This window comes from Plasmodium falciparum, assembly GCF_000002765.6.
Source record: "Plasmodium falciparum 3D7 genome assembly, chromosome: 7".
NCBI lineage: Eukaryota > Apicomplexa > Aconoidasida > Haemosporida > Plasmodiidae > Plasmodium > Plasmodium falciparum.
Genome location: NC_004328.3, coordinates 72,501 through 93,194, shown reverse-complemented (window position 1 = coordinate 93,194; position 20,694 = coordinate 72,501). Strand labels below are relative to the sequence as shown.

Sequence of the window (20,694 nt, the reverse complement as noted above, 5' to 3'; positions counted from 1 at the left end):
ATAAATTTACTTGTTTGTTGTTTGATTTTATTATAATATTTATTATAAATATCATGGTATCTAATGAATTAAATTGTGAACCGTACAAAAGAAATAATACCAAATTAGATGGCACAACAAGTATAAATTCCTTTTATAATAGAGATGGTTTATTATTAAGAACATATTCATGGATAGTAAAAGGAGCTATCGGTATATTTGTATTAGTACATGGTTTAAATTCACATATAAGGTTCGAATTTTTAAGACACAATGCAGATATAGTTAGTAATGATAAGGTAATAATAAAAGACTTAGATGATTATTATATATACAAAGATAGTTGGATAGAAAAATTAAATGAGAAAGGTTATTCAGTCTATGGTTTAGATTTACAAGGGCATGGAGAATCTGAAGGATGGGAAAATTTAAGAACGAATGTAAAAGATTTTGATGATTTAGTATATGATTTTATACAATATATTAATATAATTAATGATTCTGTACAATCTGAAAATGAGGATAATAATTCTTCATTAAATATGATTGAAAATTGTACGGGTGATATTGGTGTATATGAACATAATACTAAAGAAAGTCATTTATTTGAAAATGTTAAGGACGTAAATGGTGTATCAGAATGTGATACTATACAAGTTCATTCATGTGAGAATAGTGTAACTAAAAATAATAAACATTGCCCTGTTCCAATATATATCATGGGGTTATCTATGGGAGGAAATATAGTTTTAAGAGCTCTAGAATTATTAGAAAAAGAAATACACCCGAAGAAATATATGAATATAAAAGGTTGTATATCTTTATCTGGAATGATAATGCTTGAAAAATTATCGTCAGTCAATTCTATTAAATTTAAAGGTGTGTATGATATAATGAAATTTGTGGGTAATCATTTTCCGAAAAATAGACTTTTTAAAAGATTCAAATTTTCTAAACATCCATATATTAATGATCTTATATATTATGATAAATTAAGATATCAAAAATGGATAACTGGTCAGTTTGCTTTTCAGATATTTAAAGCAATTGAAAATTTAAGAGAAGATATAAATTTTATACCAAAAAATATACCATTATTATTTGTTCATTCAAAAGATGATTCTGTATGTTCCTTTGAAGGGGCTATGGAATTTTACAATGATCTTGATATGAATAATAAAGAATTTTATCCTCTAGATATTATGGAACATATGTTACCTATGGAACCTGGAAATGAACAAGTGTTAGGGAAAATCTTAGACTGGATATCTAATTTGAATAATAACGATAACACCAGTGAATACAATACAATTGGTGATGTCACAAAAGTAGAAGAATATATTGAATAATATATAAATGATGATAATAATTAAAATGTAATTTATACAAAACGGACAAAAAAAAAAAAAAAAAAAAAAATTAATGTTCTTAAATTATTCTCTATATAAATATGTATGTATATAAATATGAAAATATTTATTTGTAGAATATTCTTTTTTTTTTTTTTTTTTTTTTTTTGTTAAATATATATTTAATTTTTTTTAAGTAATTGCCTGCATTTATATATTTTTTTTAAAATATATTAAAATGATTTATGTATTTTTTTGTTTTTTTTTAAATTAACCACATATATATATATATATATGTGCAAATTGATGTATTATGATGATGATTACAATTTCTTTCTCTCCTTATTTTTTCTTTTTTTTTGTTTTTTTTTTTTTTTTGTTTAATTTAAATTGATGTATTAACATTATGATTATTTATCATTTCTGTTTCTGTAAGCTACGTTTATATATATATATATATATTTTGTGTAAAATTATTTACATATATAGATATATAGTATTATAATATATTATTTATTTTATATTATTTTTCTGTTTATTATATTTTTTGGTATTATATTTAAATGTATTTATGAAAAATGATTTTATAAAATATATTTTCATATAAACAAACTTGAAAAATATTAAAATCAATATAATATATATATATATATATATATATATATATTTATAATTTTAATTTTCCTATTCAATGTTTTATGACAGTTTATGTTGTTCTTTATTACTAATATTGGTTTATATAAGTATATATTAATTATTTAGATGTATATATAATGATAATAAATATGTGAATATTATTAATGAAAGAGGATAAGATAAATGAATAGCAAAAAAAAAAAAAAAAAAAAAAAAATATTATACTACGCAGTAGTCTTTTTATACAATTTATAACTATAATATATATATATATATATATATATATATATATATATATTTATTTATATTTTTATATTTATTATATAAAACTTTGTGAATACTATTTAAAATACTGAATCTTCTGGAAGTTCATCTAAGGCATCTTCAAATATGTCATCATTTTCATCAGTTTCTTCATTATTTTTATTTATAATTTCTTGTACCTCCTGAACTAGTTCTTGTGTTCTTGTTATTGAAGAGTGTATGATATTAGTAGCTTGTTTTATTGTTATATGCGGTTCTATATCTATGTATCCGTTATATATTTGTTCCGATATTGGTTGTAATTCTTTAACTAAATTTTGTGTTTCTCTTAGCACTTCTGTTATTACCTTTACTGCATTTTGTATTGTACGAATTGCTTCTCTTGTTGCTTCAAGTACTTCTTGAGCAGTTTCTAATGTTGGTTGTTCTGAATCAACAACTAATTGTACCGTTTGGATAATGGATTGATCAGTTTCAGTTATGGGATCTTCTGCTTCTAAAACGAGATGTACTGATTGGATATTGGGTTCTATTAATTTTACGTTTGATTGTAATGTTTCCTCTACTGGCTGTTCAAATTGAAGGATCGGTTGTATTGATTCTACTATTGATTGAAGGGTATGTTCATTTGTTTGTTCTGTATCAACCATTTCTTGTTCAGTTTCCTCTACTGGTTGTTGAAATTGAAGGATCGGTTGTATTGATTCCACTATTGTTTGAAGGGTATGTTCATTTGTTTGCTCTGTATCAACCATTTCTTGTTGAGTTTCACGTTCTGGTTGTTCTGTTACTATGTTGTGTTTTTCTATGTCATCCGTTTGTTTTTGTTTTTCATTTAAAGGTGGTAAGGGTTTATATAGTGATTCTTCTAGTGCACTAATTCTTTCTTCTGATTTTATAATGAATTGTATTTCTTCAAAATCTGTGGGCATTTCACTTATTTGTTTATTTTGTTCTATTTTTTTTTTTTTGTATATCTTCAATGGGTTCTGTTTCTTCTTGCATGCTGTCCAATGCTTCTAAATCAATATATGGTATGTCTTGGAAGAACTGTTCATAATTATATAATAAGGTTAAATTATGTGTTTGACTATTTCTTAGGGTGGTTGATATAAAATTTTTATAATTTTCTTTGTTTATATGTGTTGGATGATGTTGTTTTTTATTGTGAATTTCTTTACTAATATGTTCATATGAGTATGTCATAGATTCTGAATATGTTTGTATAATATAATTAGTTAACATTTTCCATAGTGTTCTATTTTTATTTACAATTTTTTTAAATGTAGATGATTTGGTTGTAGGTTTATTAATCCATTTACAGAAAATATTATTTATATATTTTTCATATTTTATTCTAGCTAAGATAATATATTTTCTACATTCTTTCCATTGCATTTCTGCTATGTATTGATTAATGTTTTTATATTTTTCTATTAAGTTTTGATGATGTTTATATAAATATTTTGTTGTTAAATTATATTTTTTTTTTTCATTTTTCATTACATCCCACCATAAACTATACATTTTTGGTTTATTATTTATATGATCAGTTATTAATTGATCTATATTTTTATTTATTTCTTTATCAGTATTATTACTATCAAGTAGTGAACAAGCATAACCAAAAGTAAGGCTCGTATGATTATTCCACAACCCATATTTATTTATATTTTTTTGTAATTTATTATGACCATCTGTTAAATTTCTATTTACTGTTCCAAATGCATCTTCAACTGATAATTTATCTCCTGGCCTTTTAGGTGCAATATTAATATTGCTAAAAAATTTATTTGGAGTTATTAACACATTCTCGTTAGAAGAAAGAAGTTCTGTTTCAATTAAAATTCTGGAATATTTATTATTACCTTGTATATTTGATAAAAGATATTTATTACTTGAAAATCCATTCTATATATATTTAGAAAAACGAAGAAGGAGAAAAAAAAAAAAAAAAAAAAAAGAATTAACTTGAAATGTAAAATTAAACATTATATTATACATATATGGATATATATATATATATATATATATATATATATATATAAATATGTTATATATTGATATTATTTTTTTGTGCTTATCATTGAGATTACATATATTATTCCAAGAATAGATATGCCAAAACGTTTAGAAAACAATGAATTAAAAAATGATTTAATTTTTTTTTTGTTTTTTCCTTCATTATCATAAGAATATATAATACAAGTTTTACAGTTTAACTTATTTTTATTTAATAAACCTCTAGGGTTAATAATATTAGAATCGTTAAATTGTCTCATTTTTAATTAATTATTTATAATACATATTAACAAGGTGCAAATGGATTTCATAAAATAAACAATATATAAAAAGTAATAATACTATCCTTATTAATAATATCAACATATATATATATATATATATGAGAAAAAAAGGAAATGTTACATGGTTGCAATAAAATAAAACATAAATATATTATATATATATATATTTTTTTTTTTCTTATATTTTAAAAATATTTAAGAACAAATTATACAACACATATGCAAAATTCATAATTTTAATGAAAATTTTAAATATAATTCTTTCTGTTTATCATCATAATAATATAATATTATTTTATATACAATAAATACTACATAAAAAGGAATATTAAAAAAATGTACAAAAAATAATATCCATATTTTAATTTATATAATGAAGTTAAAGATTTAATTATATAGAAAATTAAAAACAAGTTACCGCCTTAAATAATATATATATATATAAATGTTTTGTCGCTAATAATATTTTAATAATGTTCTTTTTATAAATATATAACATTATATAAATATATATTTTTTAATAATATAATTTTTATTATAGATATTATATATATAATATAAAAATATTGAATTATATTATTTTAACATTTTTTTATAATTATTAAAGAAAAATTCTTAGAACCGAACAACCACAACCAAAAAAAAAAAAAAAAATAAAATAAAATAAAATATTATATATATATATAAGTATATTTTAAAAATTATATATTTTTTTATATGCATGCATAATATAATATTCTTTTTAAGGTATGAAAAATTTCATATATATTATATATTATATTATATTAAATTTTATATATATATATAAATATATAATTATTAAAAATATATATTTTTTTTAAATATTATTTATTTTATTTTTTTTCTTGTATATATACTCATACGTAAAATAAACTAAAGAAAAATATGTGAAAAAATATAAAAATATAAATATAAATACAATAAAGGAATAATAAATCAAATAAAAATAATATATTTCAAGTTTAATAATTTATAAATACAAATAAATAAATAAATATATATATAAATAATATATTATATATATATATATATATATATATATATATACATATATATAATTCAAATTTAAAGAAATACAGAAAAAAATATTTATTATATAAATATGTTCTTCAAAATCATGACAAAAAGGTATATAATAACTTCATTTATTTGTTCTCAAAATAGAGATATAGTTTTTTAATTTTTTTTTCGTGCTTTTTTAAATTCAAAAAAAAAAAAAAATCCTCAAAAGTGTGGTGTCCTAATTTTTGAGAGTATAATAGAAAAAATATTATTTATTTTTATTTTTTCTTAAGCATAGAAAATGTGTTTATATATTCATAGCATGATTATAAAGATGATAAAATTATATTATATATATATATATATATATATATATAATATTAAATATATGTAAAAATATGTATAAAGAAAATAATAAAAAGAATAAACAAAAAGAAAAAAAAAAAACATGCATACGCTAATTTTTAGTTGAATTATGATTGAAATATTTTATAAAAAAAATGACTCCATTATATGTTCAATTTGGATTGTATATATTATTTATATGTGACAAAAATTATAATTTATAAAATTTACGTGGCTGAAATGGATATATATATATATATATATATATATATATATATATATATTAATAAAGGGCTTAATATAAAACATTTTAAAAATACATATATATTTTGTGTATTAATTATATGAATTTAGCTCTTTTTCTTTTTTTCAATAATGGTTACATCGAAAATATTATATTATATATGTGTATTTAATATTTATAAATTATGAAAGTTATATGTTTTATTTTAATACATGTCCATTATTATATTTAATACATAAATCTTTTAAGAATTATAAAATAATAGGTTATTTTTTTTTATAACACCATATATATTAAAAAAAAAAGAAAAAAAAAAAATAATATAAAATAAAATAATGAAAAACTATTATGTAATATATATTATATATATAAATACTTGAAAAATAATTATTCTCTTATATCTTTTGAGGAAACATGAGATGTACATATAAATTTTTTTTTCCTTTATTTGAAAAAAAAAATATTTATTTGTAAATACTCTTACTTTTTTCTTTTTATGATAATATGTTTTTTTTATTTTGTCAGTATTTTTCAAAATAAATTTGAGAAAATATAAATGTAAGTTATGATGAATTTTTTTTTTTTTTTTTTTTTTTTTTTTTTTTTTTTTGTCAAATGAAATACACTTGAAAATTTTTATGTTCATAAATGGAAATAATATAATAAAAATAAAAATATTTTATTTTTGAATAATAAATATGAAGAAAAATGGAAAATATAAATATATATCTAAATATTTGATAATTTTGGAAAAAAAAAAAATATCATAATATATATATTTATTTTTTTTTTATTTTTTTTTTTTTTTAATATTATATCGGAATGAAAAATGGGTGATAAAAGAATCATATATTTATACAACTTATTTAAAATTATATAAATCTATATGTGATTATAATAGTGTGTATTATATATATATTATTAACATATTAAAATTTTAAGCAATTCTTTGATTATTAGCAAATTTTCCTTTTGTTAAAAATTAAGTAATTTTTTCTTTATTCCAGGAAAGAAAATATAATAAAAAAATATATGAAAACAGTACATATAAAAATTAAAAAATAAGCATAGTATACAGAAAAGGAATATAAAGAACAAAATTATATTAATAAAAAAATATAGAAATAATGAATTCTTAATATAAAAAATGTATTTAGTAGATATATATAAATGTATTATAATGGGTATAATATATATATATTTTTTACTTGGATAATATGTATAATATAGTTTAATCTATTGAATATTATTATAAGTACATATATATATATATATATATATATATATATATATATATATGGAAGAAAGTCATGATTTTTTTTATGTTTTTTTATTTTTTCTTTATTTTTTTTTCTTCTTCTAATTTCTGTTTTTCTAATTTTTTTTTTTTTTTTTTTCTTCTTCTAATTTCTGTTTTTCTAATTTTTTTTTTTTTTTTTTTCTTCTATTTTCTTTTGCTGTATCGTATACTATATGTTTTGCTCTGTCAGGATTTTGTAAAAAATAAATATCATCTTCTATATTTTCTAAATCAACAAGACTACTAATCATTGGATGGTCTTCATATTTTTGGATATGCTTTTTAATTTGTTTGTATAATTTATATTGACGATTTGGATCACTTCTATTAACATTTAAACAAAGTAATTCTTTAAATTTATCTTTAATATCTTCTCGAAGATCTAATGTGTCTACAGCATATTTTATATGGTTTTCCTTGTAACCTTGTAGTACATTTTGCAAACTACCCTCATCAATCCTATCATTTGGTGATTTAGGATTATATAAACTAGAATTATATGTAGGTCTATTAATTGTTTGATTATTAACTTGTTCATTTCTTTTCGAGATAGGTTTTGTTCCATTTTTTTCAGTAGTTGCTTTTACAGAACCTTGTGCGGAAGCATTAAATGAATTCGTAATAGGTTCGTTTGAATATTTGTTTCTAGTATGAGTTAAAGGTTTTTCTACAGATGCTTCTGCCAGTGATCTAATTTGTATTAAATTTGATTCATGAAATATTCTATTTTGTTTCTTAAGGGAGGTCTTTTGGACATTCTATAAATAAAGAATAATACATATTGTATAATTAAATATTTATATATATATATATATATATATATGTATACATATAATTTTTAATTATATTAAATGTAACACAAAGTTAAATGAATACATAAATGTATTAATTATATTACATTTTCCGGTAATATAACATAAAGAAATAGATTGACAAGTAGGATTTGTTTCATCTGAATAATAAACATTATGAATAAACTATATATATAAAGTATTATTTTTTTTTTAAAATATATTTTTAATGGATATAATTAAAGATAGAAAACATATATATAGATATATTATTTTATTTTAAAAATATATAGTATATATTTATATATTTATATATTTCATTTTTTTTTTTTTTTTTTTTTTTTTTTTTTTTTTTTTATAGTTATTAATATATATGATTCTTTTCATATATATATATTTTACGATACAATATATTATTTATTATTTATAATGTTTATTTTTTAATTTATATAATTTGTAATATAAATAATAATATTAAGAAATATTATTTGTAGTCTTTTTTAATGATACATATTGTAATAATTTTTTTATAGATAAAATTATTAAGGTTGTTGTAAATTTATATAGAAGGAATAATTATATTTAATATTTTTTTGGTTGTTAAAAATTATACTTTTAATACAAACATTCATAATATCTTAAATATAATATTATTTGTAATTATATAATATATATTTGTATAAAACAAAAATGATATATTTATATTATATATTCGTTTCATTGTTTTTGTTTTATACAAAATATATTAAATTATATAAATATGTTTATTATATATATATATATATATATATATATATATATTATATATATATTTTTTTATATAAAACGTTACATTATTTTATTTTTAATAAAACATTTATTAAAATTATAAATAACATGTGCTATAAATATAGAAGAAAGTATTATTTAAAAATTTTATTTTTTTAATTTATTTATAGTGATTTGAATAATAAATTTGGATTCATATATATATATATTTTATATAATATTATTAATAAATTTATTTTAATTTATTTATTAAAATACTTTTATATAATATATATAATGAATAAATTATTATAATGATAAAATTTATATATGTATTACTTATTTTGTTATTTATTTTTTTTTTTTTTATTTTTTTTTTTTTTAATAATTAATAAAAATCTATATAAATAATATTAAAAGTTTCAATGATGATAAGAAATATTTATTTTAAAAATAATAATAATTAATTATTATTATTATTTAATTTATTTAATATATGATATATTTATTTATATATAGGTTTTATAGTTTTATATTCTGTATAAGGTTGTACAACCAATTTATTATTATTTTATTTTTTTTTTTTTTGGTGTTTTGTTCTGTTGTATGCTTCTTTTTTTTTTTTTTTTATTTTAATTTTATAATATATATATTTATTATATATATATTTTTAAAATATGTAGAAATAATATCAAATATATAATTTATATTTTTTTAAATATAAAATAAATTAATATAGTATTTTTATATACATATATATTATTTTATTATGTCCTAATTTAAATATATATATATTTATACAAACGAATATAGAATCATTTATTTATTTATATAATTTTCTTAATATTTATATATATTTATTTTTTTGTAAAAATATATATTTTTTATTTTTATACATGTAATAAATTAATTCTAATATTTAATATATATTATTAAATGTATATTAAATGTATATGTTATAGTATTATAAACGTATTTTCAAAAAATTAAAAGAAATATATACTTTATATTATATACATTGATTAATACATATATATATATATATGTATATATTATAATATTTTATAATATAATGATATATCTATGCACCTTTATTATATAACGTGCAAAAGGTTATTTTAGAAAAGATCACTGATTATAAACATAAGTTTATTATATATTTAGTTGTTTATATGAAGGAAGTAAATAAAAAAAAAAGAAAAGAAAATATAGTTTCTTTTCATATATAAAATAAATTCATGAATTGTACGTAATGATAACATGAAACATGTTAAAGAAAAAATCATGTGAAAGAATAATAATAGAAAAGGAAAAATATTGGAGAAAAATATGGCTTTTAATATACACCTTAATAAATTTGATATTAATTAAATGTAAACTAGTAAGTTGAAGAGAAAAAAAAAAAAAAAATTATAATAAATAAAAATCTATTTTAAATAAATTATTACATATTTTTTATTTTTTTTTTAAATAAATACATATAAATACAAATAAACACACATATATATATATTATATATATATTTTTTTTTTTTACATAGTATGGAATAAAATATAATGAGAAAAATGTATGCAATTCTACTTTTATAAGAATTAGATATCAGAGGATTTTGATACAAACAGAAGAATTGTCACCGACACAAGTGGACGTACTTAGGCAAACATTAATAAAAGATTTATCAGGTGGTAGGTCCATAGTAGGACAAGAAAATTTGTTAAGTAATAAACTAGATAACGATCTTATAACAAAAAAATTGATAGAAAGAGGAATTTTAAAAAGTAACATAACAGGAACGAAGGAAATAAAAAATGAAGGAGAAAAAAAGAAAGAAAAAGAGGAAGTTGTAGAATATGAAGAAATTGAAGTTGAAGTGGATGAAGATGAAGATGAAGATGAAGAAGTGGAATATGTAGAAATTGAAGTAGACGACGACGAAGAAATAGAATATGAAATAATTGAAGTTGAGGTGGATGATGATGATGATGAAGATGTAGAATATGAAGTAATTGAAATTGAGGTGGATGACGATGAAGAAGTGGAACTACTTGAGGATAAAGAAGAAAAAATAGAAGAAGTAAAAGAAAATAAGCAACTAAAAGTTGAATCATTGGAAAAAAAACCATTAGAAATTAAAACAACTCCAAAATATCCATTCGTGACAGATGAACAAAAGGAAATAGATCCATTAAAAAAAAATGAAATAAAATCTTACGATCCTTTTAAAAGGGACACAATTAAAGCGCAAGATAATTTAAATGGAAACGAAAGAAAAGCATATGATCCTTTTAAAAAGGATATGGTTAAACCAGAAGATAATTTAAGAAAGGAAGAAAGTAAAACATATGATACTTTAAAAAGAAATGTAACACAAATGCAAGATAATTTAAAAAGGGAAGAAAGTAAAACATATGATACTTTAAAAAGAAATGTAACACAAATGCAAGATAATTTAAAAAGGGAAGAAAGAAAACCATATGATCCTTTAAAAAGAGATGCAACACAAACGCAAGATAATTTAAGAAGGGAAGAAGGAAAACCATATGATCCTTTAAAAAGAGATGTAACAAAAGCGCAAGATAATTTAAAAAGTGAAGAAATAAAAATACAAGATACATTTAAGGCAGATGCTATAAAAACACAAGATATTTTAAAAAGTGAAGAAATAAAAATACGAGATACATTTAAAGCAGATGCTATAAAAACACAAGATAATTTAAAAAGTGAAGAAATAAAAATACAAGATACATTTAAAGCAGATGCTATAAAAACACAAGATATTTTAAAAAGAGAAGAAATAATAATACAAGATACATTTAAAACAGATGTTGTAAAAGCGCAAGGTAATATAAAAAGGGAAGAAATAATAATACAAGATGCTTTTAAAAAAGATGAAAGGAAATCTCAAAATACGTCCAAAATGGATGAAATAACAATACAGGATAATTTAGGGAGAGATAGAATAATAGTAAAGGATACTTTTAAGAAAGAAGAAATAAAATCGCAAGATCATTTAAAAAGAGAAGAAATAAAACAAAAGGATATATTAAAAGAAAACGAAGTAAAAAAAATAGATCCTTTAAAAAAAGAGGAAGCCAAACCGACCGATCTGCTAAAGAAAGAAGAAGCGAAACCGAAAGATCCATTAAAAAAAGAGGAAGTAAAACCATCAGATACTTTAAAGAAAGAAGTGAAACCAACAAATACTTTAAAGAAAGAAGTGAAACCAACAAATACTTTAAAGAAAGAAGAAGCCAAACCAACAGATTTGTTAAAGGAAGAAAGGAAAACAAAAGATACTTTAAAAAAAGTTGCAGAACAAAAGGGAGGTTTGACCACATTAGATAAAATAAAAATTAATACAGTTAAAAATAAATTCAAAATACGAATACCTTATAAAAATTCAAAAGTTATTGAAAGCAAAATAAATGATATTTTGAATGCAGAATATGAAGATGCAGATGAAGATTTAACAAAAAAATATAGAATGAAAGAACTTATGAGTTTATATTTTGAGGATATGGATTACTTTCATCAAAGTGATATATATAAAGTTATTGAAAAATATAGTAAACAAAAAGAATATTCTTCTATTATGACACCTATGTTTAAGGATTTTATGGAAACACATCGCATAAGTTCTAAATTAAGTAAAACTATTCTGGTAACACTTGGACTAATTGTCATCCTTACAATAACCTTAGGAATAGTAGGCATTGCCGCTGGATCTTCAATAGCTACTTTTTCTACGGCTCTCTATGTAATGGTTGGAGTATGTGCATTTTTATCATTGTCATTTCCAGGTTTATTATTTTCAAGGGCTAAAAGAACAAAAGCATTTATAGAAAAATATTTTAAAATTAAAGGCATAGAATATAACAACACGAATGTTAATAATATAAATTCATTTCAAGGGGTAGTAAAAAATATATGGAATAAAAAAAATAGCACAAAGTTTAACTCAAATGAAAAAACTGTAAATGAGAAATCGCACCAAAAAAATATAAGCGGAAAAACACTTCCAACAAACATTACAAGTAAGGCACCACAGAATAATGTACAAAACAAACCACGACAGAATATACAAAACCAACATGAAAAAAATGTACAAAGTAAAGCACCTCAACAAAATATACAAAATAGGGCACCACAAAAAAATAAACAAAATAATACTCCTGTGCAAAATACAATAAGTAAATCTCAAGTACAAAATAGAGTAAATAAATCTCCAGTGCAAAATGATTATTCAAAACATAATGGACGAGGTCCTAACCAAATGAATAGACCTAATCCTAATAGACATGTAGCACAACCATTAAGATAATGTTGCAAAAATAAAAATGTTATATACAAATAAATATATAAACTGGAATAATATAAATTTTTTGTTAAAATTAAATTTATTAAAACAATAAATAAAAAATATTTTTTTTTTTATATTAATTTTTAATTATTATTTTATTTATTTTTTTTATGTATTATATTATTTAAGATAATTTTTTTATACAAATATTTATATATTATGTATGAAATATTTAAAATTTAATATATTTTGTTTATTTTGATTAATAATTAATATATGCTCATAGGAAGGAATTTTTTTTTACATTCATTTTTTTTTTACATTCATTTTTTTTTTACATTCATTTTTTTTTTTTATTCATTTTTTTTTTCTACGATATTCTGTAAAGAATATCTTTAATTAATTAAATTTAAAAGAAAAAAAATTAAAACTTTTTTTATATTTACGTTTCCTGTTTTTTTTTTTTTTTTTTTTTGTTCTAAATATTAATGCACTTATATAATTTTTAATAATTTCTCAATAGGAAAAAAAAATATATTGGTTATTACATACACATTTCTAAGTAGTATTTTATGTGTATATTTTAATAAATATGTAATATGTATAAATATATTTCAAATATTTTATATAAAAAAATAATAAATTGATTGTATTAATTATTTTAATGTTGATATTATGATAAAAGTGCTATATGGGTAAATTTGAATGTATTTGTTTTTACAGTATAAAGTAAGAACATTTCATTTTATATAATTTTTATTTTTTATTTTTAATAGATTATATACTTATATTTTTTCTCTATTTTTTGTGAAATATAAATATAATTGTGACATGTGAAATTTATTATGAAACGTTCATAATATATATATATATAATATTATAAAAGCCATATTTTTGTACTGTAATTATTAATAAATATTCAATGTAATTATTTATATAATACAAAATTATGGGAAGAATATATTTTAAATGAAGGATTTAATAAAAAAAGAAAAAAAAATTAATTATATTTAAATAATGTTAAGAAAGGTGATAGCAAAAGAAACGCACTATCATAAATATTATAATAAAGGATATATATAATTATGGAAAAAATAACTGGTTATATCAAAGATGTATTTATCTACATATCACTGTATATATATATAATTTTGTTATTTTTGTTAATTAATTTTTTTTGTATGTTATAAAGTTGTTTTTTGATCGAAACATGAAGTTTAATTTATTGTTTTATTATAATTTTAAAATGCAAAACAAGTATTATATAAAATTATTATTTGTATATCTTATATTAATGCGTATTATTTATAAATTATCGAGACTAATGGAAGATCTTTTCGAGAACAAAAAAGCACATATATATTAAATGTTAAGAAAAAGTAAAATATGAACATATTTTTTGAAATGTCAAATAATATGGATGTATCAAAATATATTATGTATGAAAAGCATTATACTAATGAATAATATTATTCTTATCTGTTATAATATATATATAGTATTTATAGAAATGACTTTCTAAACAAATAAAAAAAAAAAAGTGATTTTATAAAACGAAAGGAACAGAATGAAATGCATAGGAAAAAATAGTGCTTAATAAGGAGAATGATATATATTTTAAAAAATATATATATATACTATTGTATTTTTATTGATGACATTAATAAAAAATTATATCAACAGTAATCATTTTTGATTACTGTAATAATTATATATACAATTATTGTTCAGATAAATGCATTAATACAAATTATTATTTATTAAAATCATTTATTTATTCTAAAGAATAATATAGTAATATATAAAACATATGCAAGGTAAAATACAAAATAATTATTTTTAATGTAGATACATTCTTCTATTTTTAAAATATATAATTTAATTCATAGAATATGGTAATTTTATATCTATGTTTTGTGAATATTTGTAATAAATATTATATGTTTGGGATTATATTTTTAAGAGATATTTTTATTTATTATATATTTATTTATTATTTTTTTTGTATGTATAATTATTATATATATATATTATTATTATTGACATTTAAGATATTTTTAAAAAATTAGTTGTGTGAATAAATTTATATAAATTTTAATTAAATATAATAATATATATCGAATTTCGAAATATTATAAGCATACATATATATATATATATATATATTAAATGATATAATATAATAGATACATTAGAGGGAAAAACATAACACAGAGTAAACATTACAAATGACTAACAAAATTAAATTAATAAAATATATTTTTTAATTAATTGTTATAAGTATTTATATATTATTATTTTTAACGTTAATATCAGATATTATTAAATTATTTTGTTCTTGTTCTAGTTTTATAATTACAAAAATAACAATTTATATCTTAGGATATATATTATATAGATAAGTTACACTATATTGTAACATACTGTTGATGCACATTGAACAACTATTGTTCTATACGATTTTATATTGTTTACAAAAAAATATTTATGTTAGTTGTTACTATACTATTGTATTGTGAATATTTATAAAAATGTATTTGTATTATAATTTATCCTATTATGTAAAATTATATTTTATTACAAATAAAAAGATTATAAGCAGAGTAAAATATTTAATTATTTTATTTTATTATTTTTTAATTATATTCTTTTCTTCTTTTTTTTGGTTTTAAAAAATGGCACTAAGGTTACAATAAAAAACTATTTTTGTATAACTGAAAAATAATTGTGTTATATTTATAAGGGTATATTAATTTTATTTATATTTTATATACTTAGTGTATTAATAAAATATATTGTTATTTTACAATTATTAATAATTTTAATCATAATATATTATATGTATAAAAATAAAAATGAAGTTCCATTATTTTAATATATTATTATTAAACATTCCATTGAATATATTAATATTTTCATCACATGTACACAAATAATAATAATTATATATATATAAATTAAGATATCTTATATTTAGTTATTATATATATATATATATAATCATAAATTATAAATAATTATAATATAAATATATAATTATATATATACGTATTATATTGTTTATAGGTAAATGATCAAAAAAATGCATACAACAGCAGTATACATCATGCACCAAAAACAAAAACGACAAAAATACCAAACATTAGGTTGTTATGTGAATGCGAATTATACGCGGCTCCAAATTATGACAACTCAGAAATGAAAGTTGTGATGCAAAATTTTGATCGACAAACAGAACAAAGGTTTAATGAATACGAAGAACGTATGTTGAAAAACAGAAAAAAATGTAAGGAACAATGCGATAAAGATATACAAAAAATTATTTTAAAAGATAAAATCGAAAAGGAATTGGAAGAAAAGTTAGCTGCTTTGGAAACAAACATAAACACCAATGACATACCTACTTGCATTTGCAAAAAATCAGTAGCAGATAAAGTTGAAAAAACGTGTTTGAAATGTGGAGGAATATTAGGTACAACGGTACCACAATTAGGAATTTTAGGTGGTATTTCTACACATATGTTGACAACTGCAGCTACGTCTGCTGCTATTGATGCTGGTATGAAAGCTGTCGTCGATAAACTTAAAGATTTCGTTATTGGATTTAGAGGAAATACTGTTGATTTGACACCAATTGTTAATCCATCAAGTTATAATTGTGGTAATCTTCTACTTGAAAATGCTAAGAATTTAACGAAGACAACATGCATGCCTAATAGTGCTGGAAAGGTCAGTACATTGTGCGCTCAAATACAGAATAGTGGTAGTATATCTACCTTTAATGGTTTCGCAGAAGCTGGTACTGATGCTTATAATACAACATGGGCAACCAAAACTGCAGAAATTAATAGTTTCAATATTGCCATGATGGCTTCAATTATTGCAATAGTAGTTATAGTTTTGGTTATGGTAATTGTTTATTTAATTTTACGTTATCGACGAAAAGAGATAATAAAGAAAAAATTACAGTACATAAAATTATTAAATCAATAAGTATATGCTTTCATAATATTAAATTCAATTTAATGTTATGTAAATTTTATATTTAAAATACAAGAATATTATAATAATTAAATTTTTATAACATTATATTTTTTTCCCTATAATTTTATTTTATTTATTCTTATGTGGTTATTAAATTATTAAATTAATATTTATTTATTCATTTTTTAGTGAAAAGAGAGTAATACATATATATATATATATATTTAAATCAAGAACCTACATGAATATATATTTATTTATTCTACAATATTTAAGAACACCTTGAAACATATATTTTTTAAATTCTTTATATAAAATAATATATAATGAAATATATTATATTATTAATCATATTTTGATATGTTATTCGAAATTTTATTATATTAAGTAATATGAATTAATATAAATAGATATAATTTTTATTAATAACATATATCTTTATCGTTTTTAGGATTTTATTTAAATAATATATATATAATACATATTTATTGTTATTTTACATTCCAATGTCATGTGTAATATAAGATATTATGTTAATTATATTTTATCTTCTTTTTTCCCCCTTTTAATAAAACAAAATATGTGTTATATTATTATAGGACACATATAAGAAAATGTAATATATATATATATATATATATAATTTTTGTTTATATAGTAACAACAAAAATATTTTGAACACAATATATCTATATATGAACACATTATAATATAATAATAATGAATTAACCTAATCATACAATATGTATTATTATAAAATAATAACAATATATTATATATAATAATTATAATTGTACTATAATAATCATGTTTATATGATATCCTTTTTATTTTCCTATTCTAATACATATAATTAATATTATAGAAAATATAAAATATTTTATTAATATTAATAACGTGAAAAATATTAAAAATAAATATATATCCTTTTTTTTGTTTTTCTATATATATATATATATATATATATATGATTATAAAGAATTTATTATTAATATTATAGAATAGTAAAAATTACTATAAGTTTATTTTTGAAAAGTATACTTTAGGAAAATTATTATTATAGTGTAATTACACCATTAGTTTTTTATGTATTGTAAAAATATTATATTTTAATTGGTATTATATAAATATAATATATATATATATATATATATATATGTAATGTTTTATTTCATACAAATTATAAAAACAAAAATAATTATATTATTTATATTTATACATATCAATATAAAATACAATAGGTAATTATGTGATATCTTTGGAAAATCTTTTAAATTGTATTATTGTAATACTAATAGTATATTTATAATTTTTTCAAAAAATATATTTTTGTAATTGGCTAATATACAAAACCTTTAAATATCATATTATATATATATATATTTATATATATTATTGTTTATAAGTTATAATAGCATAATTAAATCACATAAAATAATAAATACAATAGGGAGTATTTTCTAACATATAATAACGCTTAGAAATATGTAATAAACTAAAAAGAAAAAATATAAATAATAAAATACAAATAAAAATTATTCTGTTACATTAGTTTTAAGATTAATATTATATTTTATTAATTACAAGAAATTTTGTTATTGCTTCAAAAATAGTAATTATATTAGATTATATTTTAGGATATTTTTTTGATAAAAATCATGAGGGCAATTATAATATATATATGGTTTACACCCATAAGGACTATTATTCTACACATTTATATGTGTATATGCAGGAAAATATATTGTTTTTTATTAACAATTTATAATATATAATATAATATTTTTTAAAATATACTTTAATATTAATATATCAGAATGTTTATATATGCATATAAGAGAATTACCTTAAGAAAATTACAAAAAAAAAGAAAAAAAAAAATTGGAATCTAAAATTGAAAATAGAAAAAAAGGAGTATTATCATATTAAAATATAAATTTTATTATCATTTGTTTTGTTTCGTTTTGTTTTCTGTTTTTTTTGATTTATTTCGTGAATTTTTGTACTATATCGTTTTTGTTATGTTTTATATATTGTATCCCTTTTTTATGCTACTTGTAATTTTATGTATTCGTAATATGTTATATTTTTTTTTTGATTGTATTGGTGGTATTTATAATAAAAAAGAAATAAAATTATAATAAAAAATGGTTTATTGAATAAATATATATATACAATTTAATATATAATATGATATGTTTTTTAAGGAATATAATTGTGAATTGAAGTAATATATTTATTTGTATTAAATTTATATTATAGACAAATAATTATTTTTTGAATAATATCTTTCTTATAATAACAATAATAAAATACATAGTAGTTCAGATGAAGATATTTTGGATGATCAAAATTAGATAATACAAAAAAAAAACATGAAAAAAAATTATTATGAAATTTTATATGTAAAACAAGATTTCGATATAAATGAAATTAAAAGAAAGTTTTATAATTTATCTTTAAAATATTATCTAAGATGAATAAAGTAATAATTTAGTGTTTCATAATAAATTTGAGAATACAAATGAGACATATAAAATATTGAGTTATCAGAATAGAAGAAAATTATATGATTCCGGTGATTTTGATGAATGAGATAAAATGATAATTATTGTTCCTTTTATATTTTTTAATTTAATATTTACCTCTGATATGATGTATGAATATATTGAAAATACCAAAGTACCTATTTTTGTTAAATTATTTTTTGGGAAAAGTATTTTTATTGAAGATATATTTTATTATGTTGGTATGATTATGAAAGAAATGATGGAAGGGCAAAATATAAGAGAAGAGGAAGTAGCTGAATTATTAAAAGATAGATTAGATTTATATATAGATAATGAAGATGAATGGGAGAAGTTAATGGAAAATGAAATTAGCATGTTATTAAAGTCTTCATTTTCTAATTTTATATTAGAATCTATAGGATGGACATATGAGAATGTTTCTAATATTTTTTTAGAAGAAAAAGCAAATTCTGGTATAAATAAAAAAGATATATATTTAAAAGAAGCTAATGAGAGAATGATTAGAAATTCAATTGTTTTGAGACAATGTAAAAGTCGTTTTATATCTATAATAACAAATTATTATCCTTTTAAAGAACAAAATAATCCTTTTATAAAGCAGGCACAATATGTATCCTCATCTAATTATGTATTGGATGATATAATAAATAATATAGACTATAGTATAGATAATATACATAGAGCCATAGATAATTTATACTATGAACATATATTAAATTTATTAGAGGAAGAAAAAAATGAAATACTAGAAGAAATATTAAGGAATATTCTAAAAATTATTTTGTGTGATGTTGAAACAACGGTAAGAAGATCAGCACAAAAAGTATTACAAAATGCAGAAGGAGATACAAATTTGATGCTTAAAAGAGCTAAAGGGTTACAATCATTGGGTAGA

The 20,694-nt window shown here is 18.5% G+C and overlaps 5 protein-coding genes and 1 pseudogene across 5 annotated transcripts in view, besides 1 other annotated feature; 4 read left to right on the top strand and 2 right to left on the bottom strand.

Annotated features, from left to right (window-relative positions):
* Positions 1 to 53: 53 nt before the first annotated feature.
* On the top strand, positions 54 to 1,328 carry PF3D7_0702200 (lysophospholipase, putative; the record flags this gene model as incomplete). The annotated part of the gene is made up of 1 exon (XM_001348921.1): positions 54 to 1,328. One exon carries the CDS (start codon positions 54 to 56, stop codon positions 1,326 to 1,328), a length of 1,275 nt encoding a protein of 424 aa, XP_001348957.1.
* Positions 1,329 to 2,308: 980 nt separating this feature from the next.
* Positions 2,309 to 4,510, bottom strand: PF3D7_0702100 (annotated as a pseudogene).
* Positions 2,309 to 4,510: a sequence feature (Plasmodium exported protein (PHISTb), unknown function, pseudogene).
* Positions 4,511 to 7,520: 3,010 nt separating this feature from the next.
* On the bottom strand, positions 7,521 to 8,398 carry PF3D7_0702000 (Plasmodium exported protein (hyp12), unknown function; the record flags this gene model as incomplete). Its single annotated transcript, XM_002808701.1, has 2 exons — positions 7,521 to 8,204; positions 8,345 to 8,398. 2 exons carry the CDS (start codon positions 8,396 to 8,398, stop codon positions 7,521 to 7,523), a joined length of 738 nt encoding a protein of 245 aa, XP_002808747.1.
* Positions 8,399 to 10,251: 1,853 nt separating this feature from the next.
* Positions 10,252 to 13,305, top strand: PF3D7_0701900 (Plasmodium exported protein, unknown function; the record flags this gene model as incomplete). Its single annotated transcript, XM_001348918.1, has 2 exons — positions 10,252 to 10,365; positions 10,525 to 13,305. The coding sequence occupies 2 exons, from the start codon at positions 10,252 to 10,254 to the stop codon at positions 13,303 to 13,305; spliced, it is 2,895 nt and encodes a 964-aa protein (XP_001348954.1).
* Positions 13,306 to 16,139: 2,834 nt separating this feature from the next.
* On the top strand, positions 16,140 to 17,277 carry PF3D7_0701800 (rifin; the record flags this gene model as incomplete). The annotated part of the gene is made up of 2 exons (XM_001348917.1): positions 16,140 to 16,208; positions 16,351 to 17,277. The coding sequence occupies 2 exons, from the start codon at positions 16,140 to 16,142 to the stop codon at positions 17,275 to 17,277; spliced, it is 996 nt and encodes a 331-aa protein (XP_001348953.1).
* Positions 17,278 to 19,869: 2,592 nt separating this feature from the next.
* Positions 19,870 to 20,694, top strand: part of PF3D7_0701700 (exported protein family 1) — a gene marked incomplete at both ends in the record, with an annotated part of 849 nt that continues 24 nt past the window's right edge. Inside the window, one exon of the mRNA XM_001348916.1 lies at positions 19,870 to 20,694. This exon is cut by the window's right edge and continues 24 nt beyond it. Coding sequence (XP_001348952.1) covers positions 19,870 to 20,694 — 825 coding nt within the window.